Consider the following 20,728-nt stretch of genomic DNA (forward strand, 5'->3'; position numbering starts at 1 on the left):
AGTTTAAAGTCCTGTTATAATGCTGTTACCTCCTCAGAAACATACCCAGAGTTGTGTTTTGTTTCATTCACATATGTTTGAGTAATCCTGCATTATTAGTCTGTCTAAATGTCTAAAGCTCAAAATGCTCTGTCCCACTCAGTTCCACCTTATGTGCACTTTATCACATGCCATCACAATATTCTTCTGAAGTAAACATGTGTGAATAAAACAAAACATAACTCCAGGTATGTTTGTGATGAGGAAACAATTAGAGAATTGATCAGAAAATAGCTGAATATGGGCCCTCTAATATTATTGCTAACATGTTACTCATGTCATTATAATGGGTAAACCAGCTGTTTGTCTCTATGGAGCTTCTTACTTTGGTTGTTTCACAGTATGGCATTAAATGTATTAATCTCAAGCAGTCAAGCAGGTCACGTGTGGAGAGGTGATCTGCTCACGGTATAATACATTTGTCTTTGTTATATTCTGTTGAGTATACATATAAACTTGTCTTGTCTATTTCAAGGTATTTTTGAGCAATTAAAACACATGCAAGTGAAAGATAAGTTAATGCTCTTAAGTTATGTTGAAACATCACAGTCAAAGCAATAACACATCCACAGAGACAAGCCTCCTATCAGGAAAGTTACTTTTTCTCACCACAGCACCACAGTGTAAAGTTTGTAGTCCACATGAGACTTCACAGCCCACTGAACCTCGCTGCTCATTACACGTCTTTAAGATCATTTAGCAGACAAGCCTCAAGCACTGACAATTACACTTCACAATAGTGAAAGAGTCTTACAAATATCAACAGGAAGAAAAAATATGTCATTATTTATCTGTATTACATCGTATATAATTATTTTAGTTTGAGTAATTGATTGATGAGGTGGTTTGGTGAAACATTCAGCATTTCTCCTCAAAATAAAACATGTTACAGTAAATGTTTTCAAATGTTTATTACAAATATGGTATAAATAAATGTTTCGTAGTGGTATATTATTAATTTTAGATTGGTACATAACAAGCGAACACAACAAAATTATCTTATAAAACAAAGAACAGGCTTACAGTGTTTGAATTCCTCCCACTTTCACACAGCAGTACTTCCTAACAGGGTATTAAACCATATGCACCATAACATAGTCAATAAAATAATTTATATAAATAACAGTAGTTATTTCAGTCAAATCAAAAGGCTATGAACTTGTAAAGCATATTTACAAATTGTTACAGCCATAATAATATATTCCAGTTTTTTAGCAGCTACTCAAGGTAAAACATGTAAAGAACAGTGTAAATAAAAGTGTACCACAGGAGTTCAGTTTTACTTTTTCTAATAGTGAGGCATTTTAGAGCCTCCATACATTTAATGGAGTTGAATCACTGAACTAATAAGCAAATACCTGAGCTTACAACATGTTTTACACAGATGTATCATGTACTACACAGCTACAATATAAAATGACAATGATACAGTAATGTCGCAGCAGTTTCAATCATTCACAGTTTTTAGTATGTTTTTATCAGCAGTTAAAGGTGTGGTGCACTGGTGTAGGGCCTAAACTCTGGTATTACATACAGCACAAGGGGGAAAGACATTTCTCAAACATAAACCCCATGTCTTCCATAGACTGTATAAAGGAAATTTTATATCTACTATCTATGATTTCTACCATAATATAAATACTCAGACAGGCACATGTGAATTGATTGTACTGGGTTATGTTGTTGCACAGTACATGCAGAGGTCAAATCTAACATACCAGTCTGCAAGGCCAGCCTCTCAGCTCTGTAATTCATCAAAAGATTTACACATCTGGGTCACCATTATACATTCCACTTAAAGAAATAAAAAATTCACCTTTGGTTGCTAGTTCAAAAAGAAATGCGTTTAGTTGATCTATTTTGACTGTAACCCAGTGTTGTAACAAAACATTATATAGAAAAATATATTCCAAACTTTGGCCAAAAAAAACATAAAACTAGTCATCAGCTAGTTGGTGTAATCCCTCATTTGTCCAGGAGTGGTCCAAGGTAGAAAAGGTTTCAAAAGCAGTCACCTTCAAATCAGTGTTCAGACTGAAACTTTAATTCTCAACTAATATAAGACAATCCAGATTCACATAGTTAAAGCTACCATCTGTAAATTTAGTTGTTTTTTTTTTCACCAGAAGATGGCAGATGTGAAACTTGTTCCCCTTCTTCCCTCCCCTCACCTATCCTTTGTTCAGGCTCACCTGAGCTTTCTGGTCTTCTTCTGTCAGGCCAAAGCTGGTGTACTATCAAACACAAGTAACAACTAGTGGTGATATGTGAGAATGTAAGAGGATGGGGAATAGGCCAATCTAATTACAAATGGTAGCTTTATGTGTAAAAGGTATTCACACGATAGGCAATTTATACCTGCCTTCTCTTACAGACTGAAAAAGGTCAAAGAATTCTTCATAGCTCATACCCAGTATTGGTTTTTACGAAGAGTTGGGGTAGCAACAGTTATGATCTGAGAGGATGCTGCAGGCGAATCATTACTCCACGTGCTAAACATGGAAGAGTCAATAGTGTTATAGGCCGAGCTCTGATGGTGTGACAGGAAGCGATCTAATACAGGGCTAGAGGGACAACTGCCTGGGTTAAGTGGAGTTACTGTTACAGTGGGAACTGTGGGACTACTATACGACTGACTACCAGACATATTTTGAGGGTGGGCTCTGTTGGCATGGCCCTTTTTGGCTTTCTCTGCCTGTGATGCCTGAGGAACACCACAAGTACTACAAATATGATGACAAGCAAAAGCAAAGCCAGTAATGGTAAAATGACAAGGAGAGGATTGGGAGATTTTTGAGGATAAGACTCTACACGAACCGGTGTGTTCCTAAACGGCATGTCTTCTTCAGTTACATGTTTCGGTTTGCCAAGAGTGGTGCTAAAAATGCTAGTTCTGTTTGAATTCCCCCAGCGGTTACGTCCTTTGTGGTATTTCTGCTGGTTTTTGCTTGGCTGCTGCGTAGCGGGAAATGGAGTGGATGTGATGAGACGAGTAGTCCCGTTTTGCAGTGTCCGAATAGCTGTCTGAGGAGAAGGCATTGTGGTAACAGTGGGGCTTTTTGTGGTAGGTAAAAGTGCTGGATCATATGGCACAATGCTAAAGTGGAACTCCCCTTTCGCTGGAGGAACACTATCTGCTTTCAGGACAAATATGAGAGAGTCATTCAATTCCTGCACCCCAGTCATGTTCGCACTCAGCTCCAAAGCAATTTTCCCTTGCATTAACTCCTCATATGTAAAAGACTGCACAGGTGAACTTTTCTTGGCCTCTATCCGAATGATCTTCCCTTTATTTGGATGGGACACTATTTTGAATACAGGAGCACTCTCACTCATAAAAGCCAACTGAGAGGCATTGAGTAAGCTAGGGTTAAGCTTAACAGCCACTCCATTGGGAATTACTACACCTTGTCCTATGTGGATCAATGGTTTAACAGAGATATTGAGTACTTGTTCAGTTAAATTAGCTTCTGAAGTGAAAACAATTTAAAGCTATCTTCTCCAGATGCTTGTGAGATCATGTGGTATGACACCTTCCCCAATAAATCCTCTTGCCCAAATTGTGCGATCTCTTGGTTATCTTTTAAAAGTTTTCCATATCGTGGTGGCTCTGTAATCTGGTACCTAATTGTAGTGTTTTTGCCATTTGTTTTTGCATAAAGATTGCTTTGTGAGAGTAGGGCTGATGTTTTGTCTTGCGTCAGCGTAATCTCACTGTGGTTAACAAGAAAGATAATAATTTCAGTCACATCGACATTAAAGAGTTTGTAGATTGGCTTGTGGTAACCATCAGTGACACTGAAATAGAACACACCAGAGGCAGTGCTCCCATCATGGACAAAAAACACGCTACCATTATTAATCTGGGCTTGAGTGAAAGAATTTACTGACTCATTCAAGCTCACATCAAGAGCTAGATACCCATTATTAGGTTTGCTGATCACAGTAAATTTAATATCATCTGGAGGGTTGTCCAAATCTTCAACTTTGAGGTTTTCAGGCCTCAACGATACAGTATCTCCCTGAACCACTTTCAAACTAGGAGATTTAGTTTTGAGCACAGGTGGTTGGTCATTCACGGAGGATATTGTTATATTAAATGTTTCTTCAATAACATCACCATTACTAGGTCGCTGTGCTGTTTGTCCTTTAGCATTGAGCCAAGCGCTGAAAATGAATTGGTCATGAACAGTCTCAGAGTTGTCATGTTTATAGGTGATTCCGTACTTGTTGATGATAAACTGTGAGAAGTTCGGTTTTTCTTTGGTGAGGTTGCGTTCGCCAACTACAATAACGCCGTGCTGTGGCAGAGACGTGACCTGATACCAGACTTCAAAAGCACCCCGGTCTGGGGCAGGCAGCTTTGTCAGCAGGTTTGAAGCATCCAGGCTGGACTTACTGATCACAACACTCTCCCCTTCTGTTACATTAGCACCTGTGCAGAGTGAAAACATGTAATCAGGGTTGTATTTACCAAAAGCAGTTAAAGATTATACATCACAGTTTGTGACATACTAACAATACAAAAGATTAAATAAAAAATAAATAAACAAAAAAGGATTCAAAATTACATTGCAGTGTTTCCTACCGATTTATACCACTATGATGGCAGAGTCAATCCTCACAGGGGGAACCAAATCATTGTTTTGCAAGTAAAGTAAGTCTCAAGTCTTTGCCTCCAAGTTCAAGTCAAGTCCTAAATCAGCAGCTTGTATTTTTGCAAACTATATGATTTTTAAACTAAATTGTACTTAAACATTTATGGTACATTTATATGTGCAATATTTTGGAGAGGCTTCAAGAGAAGTGCTGCTTTCTCCTTTTAAAATGTCTTGACAAGAACTTAGTGCGAATCATTATGATCATAAAAGAAAAAATTAAATTTAAAAGTGCTTAATAACAGTTATTTTCTCATGTAGTCTGCACTGAAATGGAAGGATCATGATTGTACAGTAACAAATAGAGAAGTGAGCATTGTTTATATTTAATATGTTAATTGTTTCTTTGACATATATTTGTAAAAGCAGTAGTAACAAATAGAGAAGTGAGTATTGTTTATATTTAATAGATAAATTGTTTCTTTGAAATATTTTGTAAGAAGTAGAAGTTAGCAATATAACTAGTTAGAGCAATTAAGTGTGCAAACATACCAGTGTTTGCTAGCAGCACAGTGTTGTGTCCTGGTCCAGTGTTTTCATAGGAGATGTCTATCTTAAAGGTCTGGCTCTCCAAAGAAGTAGGAGGTGATGAGATAGAGAAGGTCATGGAGTCCATAGCCTCCCATCCCACTGAGTCAATAGGAGCCTGGACATACAGCACTTCCTCTCTGTCCACCTGTGTAGCAGCAAACACAATTTAACAGATTAAGCCTTGTACAACAGGCTTCCTCAGGAGTAAGTATGCACTCTGCCTTGGCGCTTAAGAGAAAAATCCATCAGCATATATTGATTACATGCAAGACTCCACATTTTCTGTTTAGCAAGGAAAGCAAAGTCAGCTCTCTGGATATAATGACCTATCTATTATTTAAAACAATAAAAAAATCCACTTTACTTGAATGAGACCTACTGTTAAATATTCAGTACAATGGTATTGTATGCAGTCTGGTGACCTAAATAAAGAAATTTTTGTATATTTACCATGTCTTGTGTGAAAGTGGAAATGTCAACCACAGAGTTATCAGGTTGCTTCAGTATGAGGCGGCCCAGTTTTGGATGTCGGGTCACACTGAAGGTGATGGTGCGGTTAGAAGTGTCACTGATATCATTGGTCACTGCTTGCAAATTGTCATTAGTAATTGGCACTGATAAACCTGCAACAACAAAAAAAAACGTCTTGTGAGCTTTAAGTCATGTTAGAATGTTGTTACCATTTCAAAAATATATTTTGAGTTGTGCTTTGTTTCATTCACACATGTTTGAGCAATCTTTTATTATTAGTCTATCTATCCATCCATCCATCCATTTTGTCCGCTTATCCAGGGCCGGGTCGCGGGGGCAGCAGCCTAAGCAGGGACTCCCAGACTTCTTTCACCCCAGACACTATAGTCTATCTATATCTCCAAATTTAAAAATGCTCTGTTCCACTTTGTGATATCATCAAGAAGTAGTTTTCAAATTAACAACTACCTTTTAAATTACATTTTTGGTTTGGAAGAACAACTCAACCTAAATATGCAAGTTTGTGTGTTAAACATATGTAACTAAGCACAACTTCAGGTATATGTATATTCAGTGTTGGGGAGTAACAGATTACATGTACTGGGATTACGTAATCAGAGTACAATTTATGAGTAACTGTATTCAGTTACAGTTACTGTTTCAGTGAGTGGTAATTGGATTACAGTTACTTTGTTGAAATAAATGGATTACACGGCGGTATTTTCCTGTTTTCACATTTTGGGCTAAACCAGGACTGAACCAGGTCTAAAAGCAGGACTAAACCTGGTCTAGACAATATGACACCTAACAGTAGAGTGGACATAATTTAAGGCAGCAGTGATTTCATATAGAAATAATTTCTCTATCAATATTTTTTGAACAAACAAGAGTTTTCAGGATGCGGTTGCTACATTCGTGTCGTTTTAAAAAACACGACAATACAAGTAATCCAAAGTATTCAGATTACGTTACTCACTTTAAGTAATTTAATGGATTACGTTACAAACTACATTTTGGGGTATGTAATCTGTAATCTGTAGGGTAATACATTTTAAAAGTAACCTTCCCAACACTGTGTATTTGATGAGGAAACAACATTATGACATAGATTAGAAAATAGCATAAATTATGTTAAATAGTGCACCTTTAATTTTTCTGGAGTAGGGTTTGTCTATATTATTACCATGAAAATACTAACAATGTAATTTATAGTCTTTGACGTTAGGTTAACACTATAAAAAGTAGAGAAAGTTAAATAAAAATAAAAATAATACCTAAGTTGAGATGGCAGGATTTTTATAAAACAGTGCAGTGTCAAAACATTCCTGAAATTTTAAATAAGGTCCACAACTAACAGAATATTCTTGTGTCAAAGCCTAAATAAGCTATTAAGAGGACTTGGCCAGTATTAGGAATCAGAAGCAGTGGCACTGACTAGTAAATGTTTCTTGTGTTCCAACATAAATTACATAGAAGGCTATGAGAATACCAAAGCAGGCAGTTGATAAATGAATGGACTGATAGAGAGGCACTAAAGCCACAGAAAGATTCATTCATCATTTTGCGTGTGCACACCCACCATCACAGTCTCATGGGAAACTCTCCTTATAGATAAGAGGAGGAGGCACAGGCTTACTGAATTCCTCATACCATTATGTGATGCCTGACTTCTTGTAACAAAACAAGCAAAACATTTTAAGACATAAAATAATGGACTGAAAATTATTTTATGGAGAGTTTGTGACCACTTTTAGTATCTGTACGAACACATTAAAGGGCCCATATTGCGTTATTTTCTACACAAACCTAACTGGAGATTTGTTTTGTTTCATTCACACATGTTTAACACACAAACCCTGTATATTTAGGCTTCTTAGTTCTTCTCTCAAACTGAATACACTCTGCTCCACTTTGTGATGTCTTGTGGTAATATCGGAAGTGCTCCAATGTGTTTTTGTTTACACTCCATACACATTTTAGTCTTGGAATTTCTCATTTCTACTAGACAAAGTTAAAAGGTTAACTTGTAAACTACAACTTCATGACATCAGAGCATTTTGAGCTTTGGGGATGTAGACAGACTAATAATAAAGGGTTACTGAAACTTATGTGAACAAAACACAACACCAGGCATGTTTTTGAGGACATAACAACATTATAACATGGCTAAGAGTCAACTTTGTATAATATCGGACTTTTAAAGCAGGCCTATCCCAGAATAATACAGAACAAATATAACCTCAGATTTTCTTAGTCTGACCAAATTAATTATTTCACATCCCCTGAGAAAGTGGTCCAGGATTGGCCTCACTCTATATCAAGCCCTTCATTGTCAGTGCCCTCCTTCCCAGCATGCCCCTTGTGCTGGCAGGCCTGGCACAGAAACAAACATGGCCGCTCACAGTGTTTCAAGTGCCTGTGGCTGGAAGAGCAGGAGAGCATGACAGCTGGCACTTTGCTGTCTCACACTATCCCTTTCTTCTGACGTAAACCAGACCACGAGAGTCATGTGCAGACAATACCCATGAGTGAATTACCAAAACAATTTAATGTTAAACAGCAAAACTAGTCTGTCAAAAGCATTACCTGGAAACACTTTGAGAGGCCGGTTCTTCTCCAAAATAATAACCAAAGCTCTGGCTGTGATGCTGAATATTTGTCGTGGAGTAAAATTTACACCATCATTGACTTGGAAATTGAATCCTCCAGACATGGCTCCTACACAAAGAAACAACGTGTAATAGTGAGAATGATACTCCCATGCATATTTAGAAGCAACATCTTTGCCATGAAATTCAGTGCTATCATAATATTTACTTGTAATGACCAAAAAGATCAATAAATAGACCAAGCACTCTCACAGCGTGAAGGAAAATCCTTCAGCTGAGGTATTCCTGACCAAGCCTAGCTCGAGATCTGAAGACTGAACACCCACTGCCCTTGATAGGGTGCTCCAGTGGCATTGAAGGATGGGTCAAATGCAGAAGACGTGTAGTGTACATTAACCTTGACCTTAGCTGAGAGCCAAACTGGGGCAGTGTTAAAGGCAAGGCCCCTGAATCTTCCATGTGTATAGTATGATGTTTTAATGTGCATTAATGTTCCATCAACATGCATAACACACAAGCCAAAGAAGTACAACTGCTGTCACCTTTGTGAACAAAAAGCAGCTGGCCCTGGTCTATGTGGGCCTGCGTGAAGTTGAGCACCGGCCTCATGGGGGCGCTCTTCAAGGCCAGGTGACCGTTACTGGGAGGAGTGATCATGTAGTGCAGATCATCTGAAGGTGAGTCCAGGTCTTCAGCCCTGAGGTCCTCTGGTCTTATTTCGGTCACTGATGACACCCAAACCTGCTCCCAAACAAAACACAGCTGCTTCAATATCTTCTACAGTCACATTAGAAGTGCATGATATTTGATATTTGCATACTTGACACACACGACACATTATATGACTTAATATCGCAAACCCGACATGAGGGATGTACACTGTGAAACACAGTCTAGAGATGCAAATCTGTATTAATAATGCAAAAACCTCAAGCTGGATACTTTATTTGCCAAAGAACATGAAACAGAAATTATATTTTTGACACAAATATAATGAGTTTACTTAGCAGAGTTCCATAATTCATATGTTTTTCTCCTTTTCAGTGTTCTGTATTCTCTGAAATTGAGGTAGATTTTTTTTCTTTTTTGCATTAAGGCCTCTACCTATACCTCTTCGCCTATCCCTTACAATTAGGGATAAGGCATATGACAGACAGCTAGAATACAAATAAGAAGTAAGTTTAAGACCATTAATATGAATATGGAGAAGATACATAAGAGACACTGAAACATTCAGTCATCAAACACTTGACGTGAATCCCACAGTGGAACATTGAACGTTAAAATGTACAGGAAGTGAATCACCCCCAGTAAAGCCCCTCTAAACCACAGCAGATTAGTGCAATGATTCTTCAAAGTATTCTCACTGCTGCTGCAGTAGCTGCAGTTGCAGATTATGGCAATTGTCCTATGTTTTTATTTGATTTAATTTTATTTGAGCAGATTGTTACACACTATTGAACCTGTTGAACCTTGAAGAACTAACATGGTGCCAGTCATTCTCTGTTCAAATTTTTCATATAAAAATATTGTTGTACTGCTCTTGCGTGAACAAAAGATATCAGTTGCAGAATAGTGTGAAGTAAACTGTTGGTACACTGTGCAGGCACTGTAAACATTTGGAGGACAAGAAACAGATATAGAGGGCCATCTTGTGGCCATTGGAAAAACTACATGGTGGTCATATAAGTTACTAGAAGGATATCAAGTGTACATATAGCATGAACAGTATTTTATTTCATTGTGTAACATAAACATCTATGTGCAATAAATGTCTCACATTTTATAGGTATGCTGTCATTATGTTTCAATATTTGTTTATTCCTATTATTTGTATTTTTTTTTTGAATGAACAGAAATGCTGAATGTAACTGAAATGTGAGATTTTTGATGAAACAAGATTCACAGCCCTTACATTACGCTGATAAGCTGACATTTTGCACATTTACTACAGAAGTGCAGTTCATTTGAAATGCTCCGTATTAGCCATCAGGCAGAAGAGAATGATTAAATATTGAATATTCAGCCTTAGGTGGGTCTTGGGGTTTCTCTTAAAACTTTCTCCACTAAACCTGAGGCCAGCAGTTCTCAACAAATGGACACTTATGGTAGCAGGTTACAACTGGTTTACAGGGAAAGCATTTAAAATACATGGCAGGGAAAGTACTTTTTCACTGACTGGTTGTAAATAATGCAAACGTTCTCTTGTACTCTATAGAGCAGTCGGATGCATAGAGCAACGTAACCAGGGCAGTCACAAAGTTATTTACAGCTCCTGCTAACATGTCATTCTGCACTGCAATAGGCAGTTTCACATAGTCTACTAGACTGGCTGTCACAACCTAAACCAATATGAACATACTTATTGTATGCTTAAACTTATCTGAACTTATATCAGAGCTTGATTCCATATAAACATAGTTGCATCTGGGAAGAATCTGGGACTTACAATATAAGCCCCAGATACTTATTTGGTATGCCAAGTTCTGCAGGGTACCAGCCCCATGGTCCCTCCTCTACATAGCAAACATATTTTCCCCTTCGGGCTAGCCATCCAGTCAGCCATGGCAAATAGTACCACTGCCCACATGAAAATTGTCTGACAGTAAGCTATGGTGCCAGAGCTGCAAGTAAAAAAACTTCAGAGATTAAATATAGAGCGGGCACAGACTCACCCTGAGGACCCTGTTGGCTGTAATAACAGGAGGCTCATCGTTGACAGCTGTAACCTGGATGTGCACCGCCTGGACTGCACTCTGCTTCCTCAGACCTGTGTCATTGGCCACCACTGAGAAGTTGTCAGCTAAAGTCTCACTGCTGTCATGCACATAGTAAATATACTCATGTTCAACCTAGAGATAAACAGAATGAAACATCATTGTCAAAAATCAATCATCAGTGGTACTCAAGTTTTAAAACCAAACACCTAACAATAAACTAGCCCTGCAAGTGCCACCAGGTCTAAAGCAGGGATTCATGTTGGATAAATAAAATTACACTACTAAACAATGTAATCTATCTGCTTACTGTTTACCAGGATAAAAACATGAAAATAGTGTACGAGTGTAAAAATAACCCACCTGCCTCCTGGTGAAAGAGGTTAGAGCCACCCCCGGGTGTCGGGAGTGTTCAATGTGACCATGGTACGGTGGCTGAGTCAAACTGTAGAGGAAGTTGATTCCAGAAAAATGGCGGTTGGTGACCTTTAGAATCTCCTGTGTGAGTGCCTTAGAGGCGCCCTCTTCCAGGGAGAAGTCAGAGACCTGCAAAGGGATGAGGCGTGGGATAATGTCGACAGACACCCTGATGCCCTGCACGTCTGTGACCCCATTGGTGACATCAAGGACGAAAGTGTCACTGAACGTGTCAGGGTCCACCTGCATGTACTGGATGTGTCCATTGTAAATGTCTGCTTGGCTGAACATCTTGACAGGAGACTGCCTGGTTCCGATGTAGCGCTCCTCCGGTTCAGCGAAACGTCGCAGAAATCCATGTGCTGGTCCTTCTATCACAGTGAATACAATCTCAGATGGCAGGTTGTCTTCATGAGTCACCTGCAGCAACGAGAACAAATGTTAAAAATCATCTGTGTGCCACTAGAGATATGTTTTGTTTGGTGAAAGGGCACTGTAGCAGAAAGATGTAAAACCAACAAACAATGCACCATGACAGTTTTCTGTTTATCTCATATTTCATTATGTTTCAGGAATGGTTATAGACTGTGAGTTATTTAACAACACAAGATTAAGATAAAGACAAAATATTATTTAATATATTAACTAGACAGTGTGAGGGGTTATATTTTGTAGTGAATAATCTGGACTCACTTACTTCTAGTTTAGTTTCATCAATCTTCACTGGCTTCCCCTCCTCCACCAGCACTGTGTTATGAGTCTGTATGATGGGAGGCCTCTGATGACTTTCTAGGTAAACTTTTACATTGACCTTTGCTGACAAGTGGAGTTCTTTGGCTTTGACTGTTAAGTTGAAGTGGTCTGCCAGATGTGTGCTGTCATTGTGGTGATATGAAAGACAACCAGCTTTTAAATCAGCTTGTGTGAATGAACTGACTTTTTCTCCACTGCAGTAAATAGCACCACTTTTAGGCATCTCATTCACTATAAACAGAACATCGTGGTCCTCTCTGATGTCCAGATTGTAAGCAACGGTAAAATTACTTGTGGAGATAGAGACAGATTTTCCCTTTTGGACCAGTAAGCCGCTATTATTTACAACTTTCAAGAACGGATCATGTGCACTGATGTCCAGCAAGCTGGAGACAAAATGTTTTCCATCTGAGACAAAAAGCACAAATCTACCAGTGCTAACACCTTTATGAATGAATAGCACACGATTCTCCTCCAAGTCCTTCTGGTGAAATTGGAACAGCCTGTGTGTTGTGTCATTCACCAATACAAGATCTCCCATTGGGATGCCTCGCCGGGTGTACAACAACTGTCCGTCATCGAAATCAGAGTCTGCGTCATAGTAACGTAAATCCTCTGCAGTCAGTAACCTCTGTCCATCTCTGACAACATGGAAAACCTTATCAATCACACGTACAGGTTTCTGATCATTGACCAGCTGGATTGAAATGTTAAACGTTTCCTCCTTGGAGCCAACCTCATCCTCTGCAATAGATGATTTAAATCCCTGAGTGGTGGATGCAATGAAAGTGAATGCATCTTCAGTTGTTTCACTATCATCATGAATGTACATAAGTCGCTTGTCCAAGATATCCTGGTTACTGAAAGTTAAAATGTTGGTATAGCTTGCATTCGAATTGGACTGACTAATGCGTGCTAGCTTCCCATGTTTAGGGCCAATAGTAACAGTGTAATACATATAAGTAGTACTCAAAGTCTCTGCAAACAGCTCATCTTTAGTGATTAATTTGCTTTCTCCTTCCAAAAGTGACAGTCCATCATTTTTTATAAACACACTATTAACATCTGCTTTGATTGTGAATTGGAAATCATAGTTTTGAGACTGGGCATGTTTGGAAAAAAGCAGAAATTTGAACCTATCACTTGTATCTTCGTAAGGCCTGTCCACTAATTCATAATGCACTTTATATTCAGTTACATTTCTCTGACTAAAACTTGTATTTTTGCCCAAAACAGTGGAGTCCAATAGCAGCCTTCCTTTCTTTGGTGTGGTCAGAACTCTATAATAAAGGTCGTCTTCTGACAGATCCACTCCTTCAGCAGTAGCAAATAGATTCTCTGAGCCAAGTGTCACTTTGCGCACTTTATCCAGGTCAATAATGACATTTCTAACCAGAGTGTACTTAACCCACTTGACTGTGATAGGGAAAAGTAATTCAGTATTTGCCCTCGCCGCCACATTAATTTTGCACTTGAAGTAATCAGATGCGTTCGAAGTCTGTAATTCTAGATAAGTGTTGACATATCTTAGCCGCTCTTTTTCGAGTAGCCTCTGGGAGAATGAATCAGTGGCTCTCCATTCACCACTAGAGTGAAGCCTCTGCAGCTCTCCGTATTGTGGAGGTTCAGTGATGTCATAGCGGATGTCAACAACCTGTTTCACGGCATTCGTCTGCACGGCTAAATGAGACGTGCCGATTATAGCCCAGTCTCCCTGTGTGATCTCCAGACCCGTGTTGTTTGTAATTTTATACTCCAGTGTGATGGCCAACACTCTCAGGACCACGGTGTTACTGACCTTCTCCCCATCGCTCACTCTGAACACTATTCGGGAGTTTCTGACCCCTGTGTGGACATAGTGCACCCTCAACTCCTCCAGATCTGTGTATGTGAAGGAGGTCACAGTTGTACCAGGGTTACCTTCAAGCTCCAGATATCCTGCATCTGCATTCAGGTTTCCCAGAACAGAGAAGACCAGATCTGTGTTGGGACTGTCGATATCTGTGGCCTTCAGAATATCTGTAGTGAGACGTTTCTTTGAGTTTTCCAGCAGAAGAAAGAGATTTCCCTCAGGGAGGCTTAACTCAGGGGCATCATTGGTGGGTGTTACAGTTATGTTGTAGCGGTACAGTTTATTGTTCTTCAAGTAATCGGGGACAGGTTTTCTGCTACTCGAATAAATGGAAAACATGAAGAAATCGTCTGGATCTTCAGATCCTCCATGAATGTACATGACCCTCTCGTGCCAGAGGTCCAACATGCTGAAGGTGTGTTCCTCTTGGTCTGGGTCTACATCCAGACGCATTTGACCACGCAGTGGCTGTTCTTGAATTCTGAACATAATTTGTGACTGTCGAATACCCAGAGCCTTGAAATCCAGCAGAATCTTAATGTGTTTAGCCTCCAAAGACGCTCGACCGCCTTCAGGAACAACAAGGTTTCGAAGATGAACAAAATTAGCTCCATACCTTCTATCAAGGCCTTTGGCCAGTGTGGACATGTGCAGGGATGGGGTGGGTGTCAAAAAGCGCCCGGAGCTGGGGGCACTGGTGGGGCTCACAGTGGTGGCTGGCTCTGGTTCCTTTTCTGGCTCACATCCAACAGAGATGTCCTTTGTGACTACAGCAGTGGAGAGACCCATTTTTACACCATTAACAACAACATTTCTCAGGCATCCCTTAAAAGAACCTCCTTTGGCCCGTTTTCCAGTTACAGAGACCAGAGCAGCTTTCCGAGCTTCTAACCTGGAGCTTTCATCAGTGCCACCAACAAATAAATAGCCCTTAAGATGTAGCTCTTCAGAGTGAGAGACTATGCTGGCTTTTACTTCTTTGTCATCCACATAGAGCTGAAGGCTTTGTAAATTTAAATGTAACTTGACAGTATGCCATTTTCTGTCATTGATAAATGTCATTGAACGAAGTTCAGTTTTGCTTCCTCCTTTTCCAATTAGAGCAACCAGCAATCCATCCCGAATCTCCACAGCTACAAAATCGCCCTGACTGCCAGAATTATACAGTAGAATTCCTTCTTTAGCAGAAGTGTGCACAACACACTCAAATACAACTTCTTTTGGAGAGCCCAAAGGGGGAAGGGAAATATAGGCCCGAGAGCTGAAGAAGCTGACAGGGTCCTCCTCTGTAGCAAAGAACTGAGGACTGCAGCCGAGTGACACTTCATAGACCGTCTTTAATCCTGCATAAGGCCTCAGGGAGGACAACAGGTCATGCTCATTGAACTGCACTTCCTCCATGCAGCCTCTGAATCCTATCATCTCTCTGTAGAGATAGGGCCTGTTGAGTCCTCCCGAGCCCCCCACATAGAAGCCATTGTCCACACTGAGCTGAGCAGAGGGACCAGTCATCGTCAGGCTGCTCTGGGAGTTCCTGTCCAGAGCCAGGGTCACATTGTGTCCCACATGAGAGACCTCAACCGAGTGCCAGGCCAAGTCATTGAGCTGTGAGCCCTTTTCTGACTGCAGCACGTGCTCCCCAGATCCAACATCCAGTTTCAGCTGAAAAACAAAGCACAAATCTATAAATACTTTACATTTAAAATGTTAAAATGAACTGAAGCTAAAATGAGTACAGGGAATAATGAAGATTGGATTATTTCTATATAGACACAATGGGAATACACACACTACACATAATAAAGTCACCTGTTGTTCTAACTGGAAGCACTGTCTGTCATTTTGAGCAGGAAGTCTCTTATTATGTTCTTGCTGTCAGCTATGTCCTCTGAGCATCATGTCACTACCTCTAGCTAATGCTGCACTTGGATGACATGCTTGTCAAGGCTTGCTGCAGAGTCCCAGTTATTCGAGCCTGGCCACACTCATATCTGACTAAGATGGAACAGGGCCTCACACCCCGGGACAACGAGCTTGAGTGACTACAAAAACTATTTGGTGACCTGTGCCTTCAAAGAGTCCTTCCCTTGTGCTCAGTGAAGTACAACAATGCACCCCAGTCGCCAAATGATTCACTCTTAAATATAACACGAATAGATGGTTAGTCACAAGGATTTATCAAGTGTAATGCACAAAACTTAGAAGTCACCTTGTCACTGTGTGGCTTAGAAAGTGTATGGGTTACTTTTTAAAAATGTCCACGCTCTCTGCTGATTTAGCACCACAGCGGGGCTTAGATGGCTGTTTTAGAGTTTGCCTTTGGACTAAAAATAGCACATCAAACACATGACTATATTTTGTCATTTGTGTTCAAAGTATTTCTGACTAAAGTAAATCAATCTGGAGACTAAATATAGCAATGACTATTTTAAGTTAATAAACTAAAATGCTCTTCTAAAATGTAAAAGTTATATTTTGCAAACTATTTACATAGATCTGACATAAATCCTTTTATTGAAATACAGTAGCAGTGCATGATGTACCCAAATAATTTAGTAATATCACCTTTTTTGGCTCATAACCCAGTCTATACCTAGTCCATATTTACAAAGTCCAAAGTCTTGTATAATAAGAAACGTTAAAATGGTTTAATACAGCGTTAGGCATTTACCCACAAGTCAGAAAGTTAGCAGTTCAATCCATGCCCATGTCAGAAAGTAAAAATATGAATAATAATAACATGTTTTATTCTTCTTTTACTTCTATTTGCAGTGAAACCTTAAATCTAGCTGAAGGTTAAATATCTTGAAAACACCAGTGTGACTGCCATGATTTTCCCCTTGTTCCGACTGTGACAGGAAGTGACTGCTATAGAGTTAACACTCCTCTGCTGTCTGCTTCTGTTTCTGAGCAGAGAGACTGATGCTGTCAACTGAGATGAAGTTATAGCTTTAGGTGACCAGTGCGCGTCTTTGACTTTTGGTGCACACACATGTATGCACTCATGTATGTACTCATGTATGCATAGAGCAATATGCTGATACACTGCTGCAGCTATGGTTGTACCTACCTGGAGGCGCCCGGCGTGGAGCTCCAGCAGAAAGTAGTGTCTCTGGCCAGCAGCGACAAACAGCAGACCACTGGTGCGGGAGGTCCGGAAGCGCAGCCGCAGTATGTTATGGTCCGACGACTCTTTTGCTTTGAGCTGGACAAAGCCATCACCATAGAAGGAGGCTGTAGAAAGAGAAAGATGTTTGTAATTAAAATTCATAACATTTTTATTAAGCCACAGAAATGATAACATCAAATACTGTGGAGACAAAGGCACAAAAACACACAAGTCAGGTCCTGCATTGTGGTCTTAATTTAGCAACACATGACATTTAAATGTAAAAGGCAACCTAATTATCATCCTGGGTGTTCTTTACAAGTGAAGCAGAGACATGCACGCTCTCAGGGATTTACAGTCTGGATAACAATCACACGTTTGGTTTATAGAGTCACATTTCTGCACTTGCTTTGCTGGAAGGTCTGCTCGTGTTTACATTCTCTGTGTTATTCACTAATGAAAATGTACAGGCATATTGTTAGGACAAGATAAAACATGACTTTCAACTTACTTTCGAACCTGTACTTTAGTATTCTGCACCAAAGAACAATTACAAGACATTCATTTTGCCACTGATGCCATAATGAAAATGGAACAAGTATATAGCATAATGAAACACAACAGCGTAACTTTTCTGACTTTTTAAAAAGCACTGTGTAACTTTTCTAACATTTATTCAACTATGCATTTCTTTTGCTCCAAAATACCTTTAAAACATACATTCTTAGACTGAACAAGGTTGCCTCTCCACAGACCTAACCTTTAATTTCATCTTGTGGAATCTTGAGCTGGTCTCTATTGAGAATTTTGACTAGAATAAAGTTTATACTGTAGAACATTGCAAGCAAAGCAACATAGTCATCATGAACATAAGATACTCACTGGTAAAGTTACTTAGTGTACCTTTAAATACAGAGTGGATGCGCAGGGGGCTATGTGAGGGCTAGAGACATGTACAGACGTGCCTGGCCTGACTGGAACCTTCAACCTGAACATGAAAGATGTTCTCACATTGAAACACGACAGAGAAGACCCAAGGCCCAGCTGTTTCTTTAAGAGACTTCTCATCACCCTGTAATCGGGTCCGTAGTCTCTGAACTCTGGTCATGTGTGGGCTGTATCAATTTAATGTAGGCAGTTTTAAATTAGTAAGCATGTTCTACATAGCAATGTGGTAATCTAAACTTCATTTTATATGTGTGGTTTGTAGCCCAGGAGCAAAAAAAAAAAAAAAATGGATGGTGCCATTAGTTAAAAGCAATGTTAGTTAATGCAGTGTTTTAGTCTAAAAGGGGTTAATGGACTAATTAATGGACTAATGGACTTTTCATGCCCTGGTGCAAATTAACAGATTTAAACACCAATAGCCCATTTAAGTAATTTTGCCTTTAATTAAATTGGATGGATTTTTTAAAATGAAAGCTCAAACCTGCATGGAACATACAATGTCATTGTGTCCTTATTTTATATCTTATTTGCAGTAAATTATTTTACATTGTCTATGCAGAGTAAAAAAATTAAAACATCCAGCAAACGGGTCAAGAGGAAAGCAATGACATTTCCCCCCTTGTTTATCCACAACACTGGGCATGCTCAAATGCATTAATGTGTTGTAGTGGCAATCGCACCATAAGATGTCAGATGGCTACTACCAGAAATTAGTGTTTCTTTAATTGAGATACAATGGACAGCCTATAGGTTCTGCTGTAGAATCAGTGAAACGTAGGGGTTATAAGACTATGACAGAGAAGAGGTGGGAATCAGGAAACAGGCCAGTGCAGTGGTGAGCTGTGCTTCATGAGGCTGTTCTGTGCTTCATGAGGCTGTTCTGTAATCTATGTCCAAGGGCCACTTTTGGTCATGACAGGGACAATGTCTGCCTAACTACAAAGATGCCCTTTTGCCCCTCATCTTTTACAGTTAATTTGAGGAGCGGGACCAGAGCTTGTCACTGCTTGTGTGCTGAGTTTATACAACAACTGTGAGATTGGATTTGACTGGAGTGCCTCTGTGGTTTGGGTTGGCTGTCACACCACTCCGTTGATACAATGTCTCAGAGATGAATACTAATAAACTGCAGTCAGAGGAACTACAGAGGAAGTTAAAGAGTCGCAGGAACGCACCCAAGTATAAGTAAATGTCTATAATGTAGTTGTTTTCAATGAAGGGCATAGGAAGAGTGAGTCATACTGAAATATTCCTGATAATTCCCAGAGGCCAGGGCTGTATATATAGGCTGAAATATAATGACACATGCCCAGATCAACTCATGCAGCAGGCAAACAAACGCCTTCATGGATGTGAACAGCAGATGATGTACATAACTCACTAAAACATATTTTGCCTTAGGTCTTACAACGCAGGCTGTCCACTTTCTTCAACTCATTTAAGTGAGCTATTGTCATAGCCAGATAATTCTTCCAGTGCACTGGACATCACAGCTCTTATCTGCTGAAGCCTCTGATAAGGTATATGTCCAACCACTGTACCCACTTCATGCATCTTCATTTGAGTACAGAGAATACTGTGATTCAATGATTTTGATCCCTAATTTTTATAATTAACAAAAATTTTAAACCCTGATTTTAAACGAGCGGGGACAACATTAGTAAAGCCTTTGTTACAAGAGGTTAAGCTCAAAACACATGTGCAAGTCTACCTTTCATGGGTCAACATTCAAAACAGAAAAGGCACACGAACAATATAAGACAAATATGGGTTTGTTTCACGTTTGTCAAGTTACCTAAAACAAAACCTACCCCTTGAGGATTAGGGGGAGGATACAAATAACCTCACAACAAATCAGACACGACTTAAACTAATAAAAGTTATCCCCTAAAACGCATATGGAGAGCTAAGAAACAAGGGCGCACACTTATACGCACCATTTTAATTGCAACAAAGAAAGACTGAAGCAGAATTACCTCCAGACGACAGCGCGATGAGAAGCGACCACCAAAGAAGACCACAAAGACACAACTTCTTGCCGTTTTCCCCCATAGCCTCCATCGTCCGTCTTTTTAAAGGGAACAGCTAAAGTAACAGGCTCTCCTGTGTTACATATTTACAGACTTGGCTGCACTGTCCCAAGTTTTTGGCACGTTTTCCCACATTATAGTCAATGTACGCGTGACCCAACGAGTCTCCACACCGGAATGTGTGCAGGAGTCTCGGACGAAAGTGCTCCAAAGCAGCGACACGTAAACTCCGCCTCGCGAGAGAGTACGGGCTCTGTGCGCGCTCATGAATGCGCGCCATAGTCTACTGGAAACTGAGTAGGATTTCTGAATAAGTCAATATTATACTTTTAACTCCTTCATCTTAGCCAAATTGCATGTCCGTAACATAAAATCCCTTAATAGAAAACCTATTCCCACTTTCCAACAATAAACAAACAGTTATAAACAACACAAACCACAGAGCTGTCACTTAATATTTTTTGGACTTTCTTTTTTCATCTCGTTTCTTTGCTTTCTGTAATCTGATGTATAGTACTGTGAGATTTATGCTGTCTTATTTTTTTCGCAACAAAATAAAATGAATAAATACAACTCTGATTTATACAACGAGCA

General features: G+C 39.6%; 1 protein-coding gene across 1 annotated transcript; it reads right to left on the reverse strand.

Annotated features, from left to right (window-relative positions):
* Positions 1–935: 935 nt before the first annotated feature.
* LOC110156563 (chondroitin sulfate proteoglycan 4-like) lies at positions 936–20,165 on the reverse strand. Its single transcript, XM_020920771.2, is given in 12 exon segments — positions 936–2,694; positions 2,697–3,524; positions 3,527–4,474; positions 5,190–5,373; positions 5,679–5,851; positions 8,286–8,417; positions 8,851–9,049; positions 10,984–11,160; positions 11,389–11,862; positions 12,140–15,709; positions 17,118–17,281; positions 20,081–20,165. Coding segments are annotated over 12 exon segments (7,185 nt in total). The 3' UTR covers positions 936–2,443.
* Between the last annotated feature and the right edge of the window lie 563 nt (positions 20,166–20,728).

Source organism: Boleophthalmus pectinirostris, unplaced genomic scaffold, assembly GCF_026225935.1.
Source record: "Boleophthalmus pectinirostris isolate CB_2022bp ecotype Guang Dong unplaced genomic scaffold, ASM2622593v1 HiC_scaffold_4, whole genome shotgun sequence".
In the NCBI taxonomy this organism is placed as follows: Eukaryota; Metazoa; Chordata; class Actinopteri; order Gobiiformes; family Gobiidae; genus Boleophthalmus; species Boleophthalmus pectinirostris.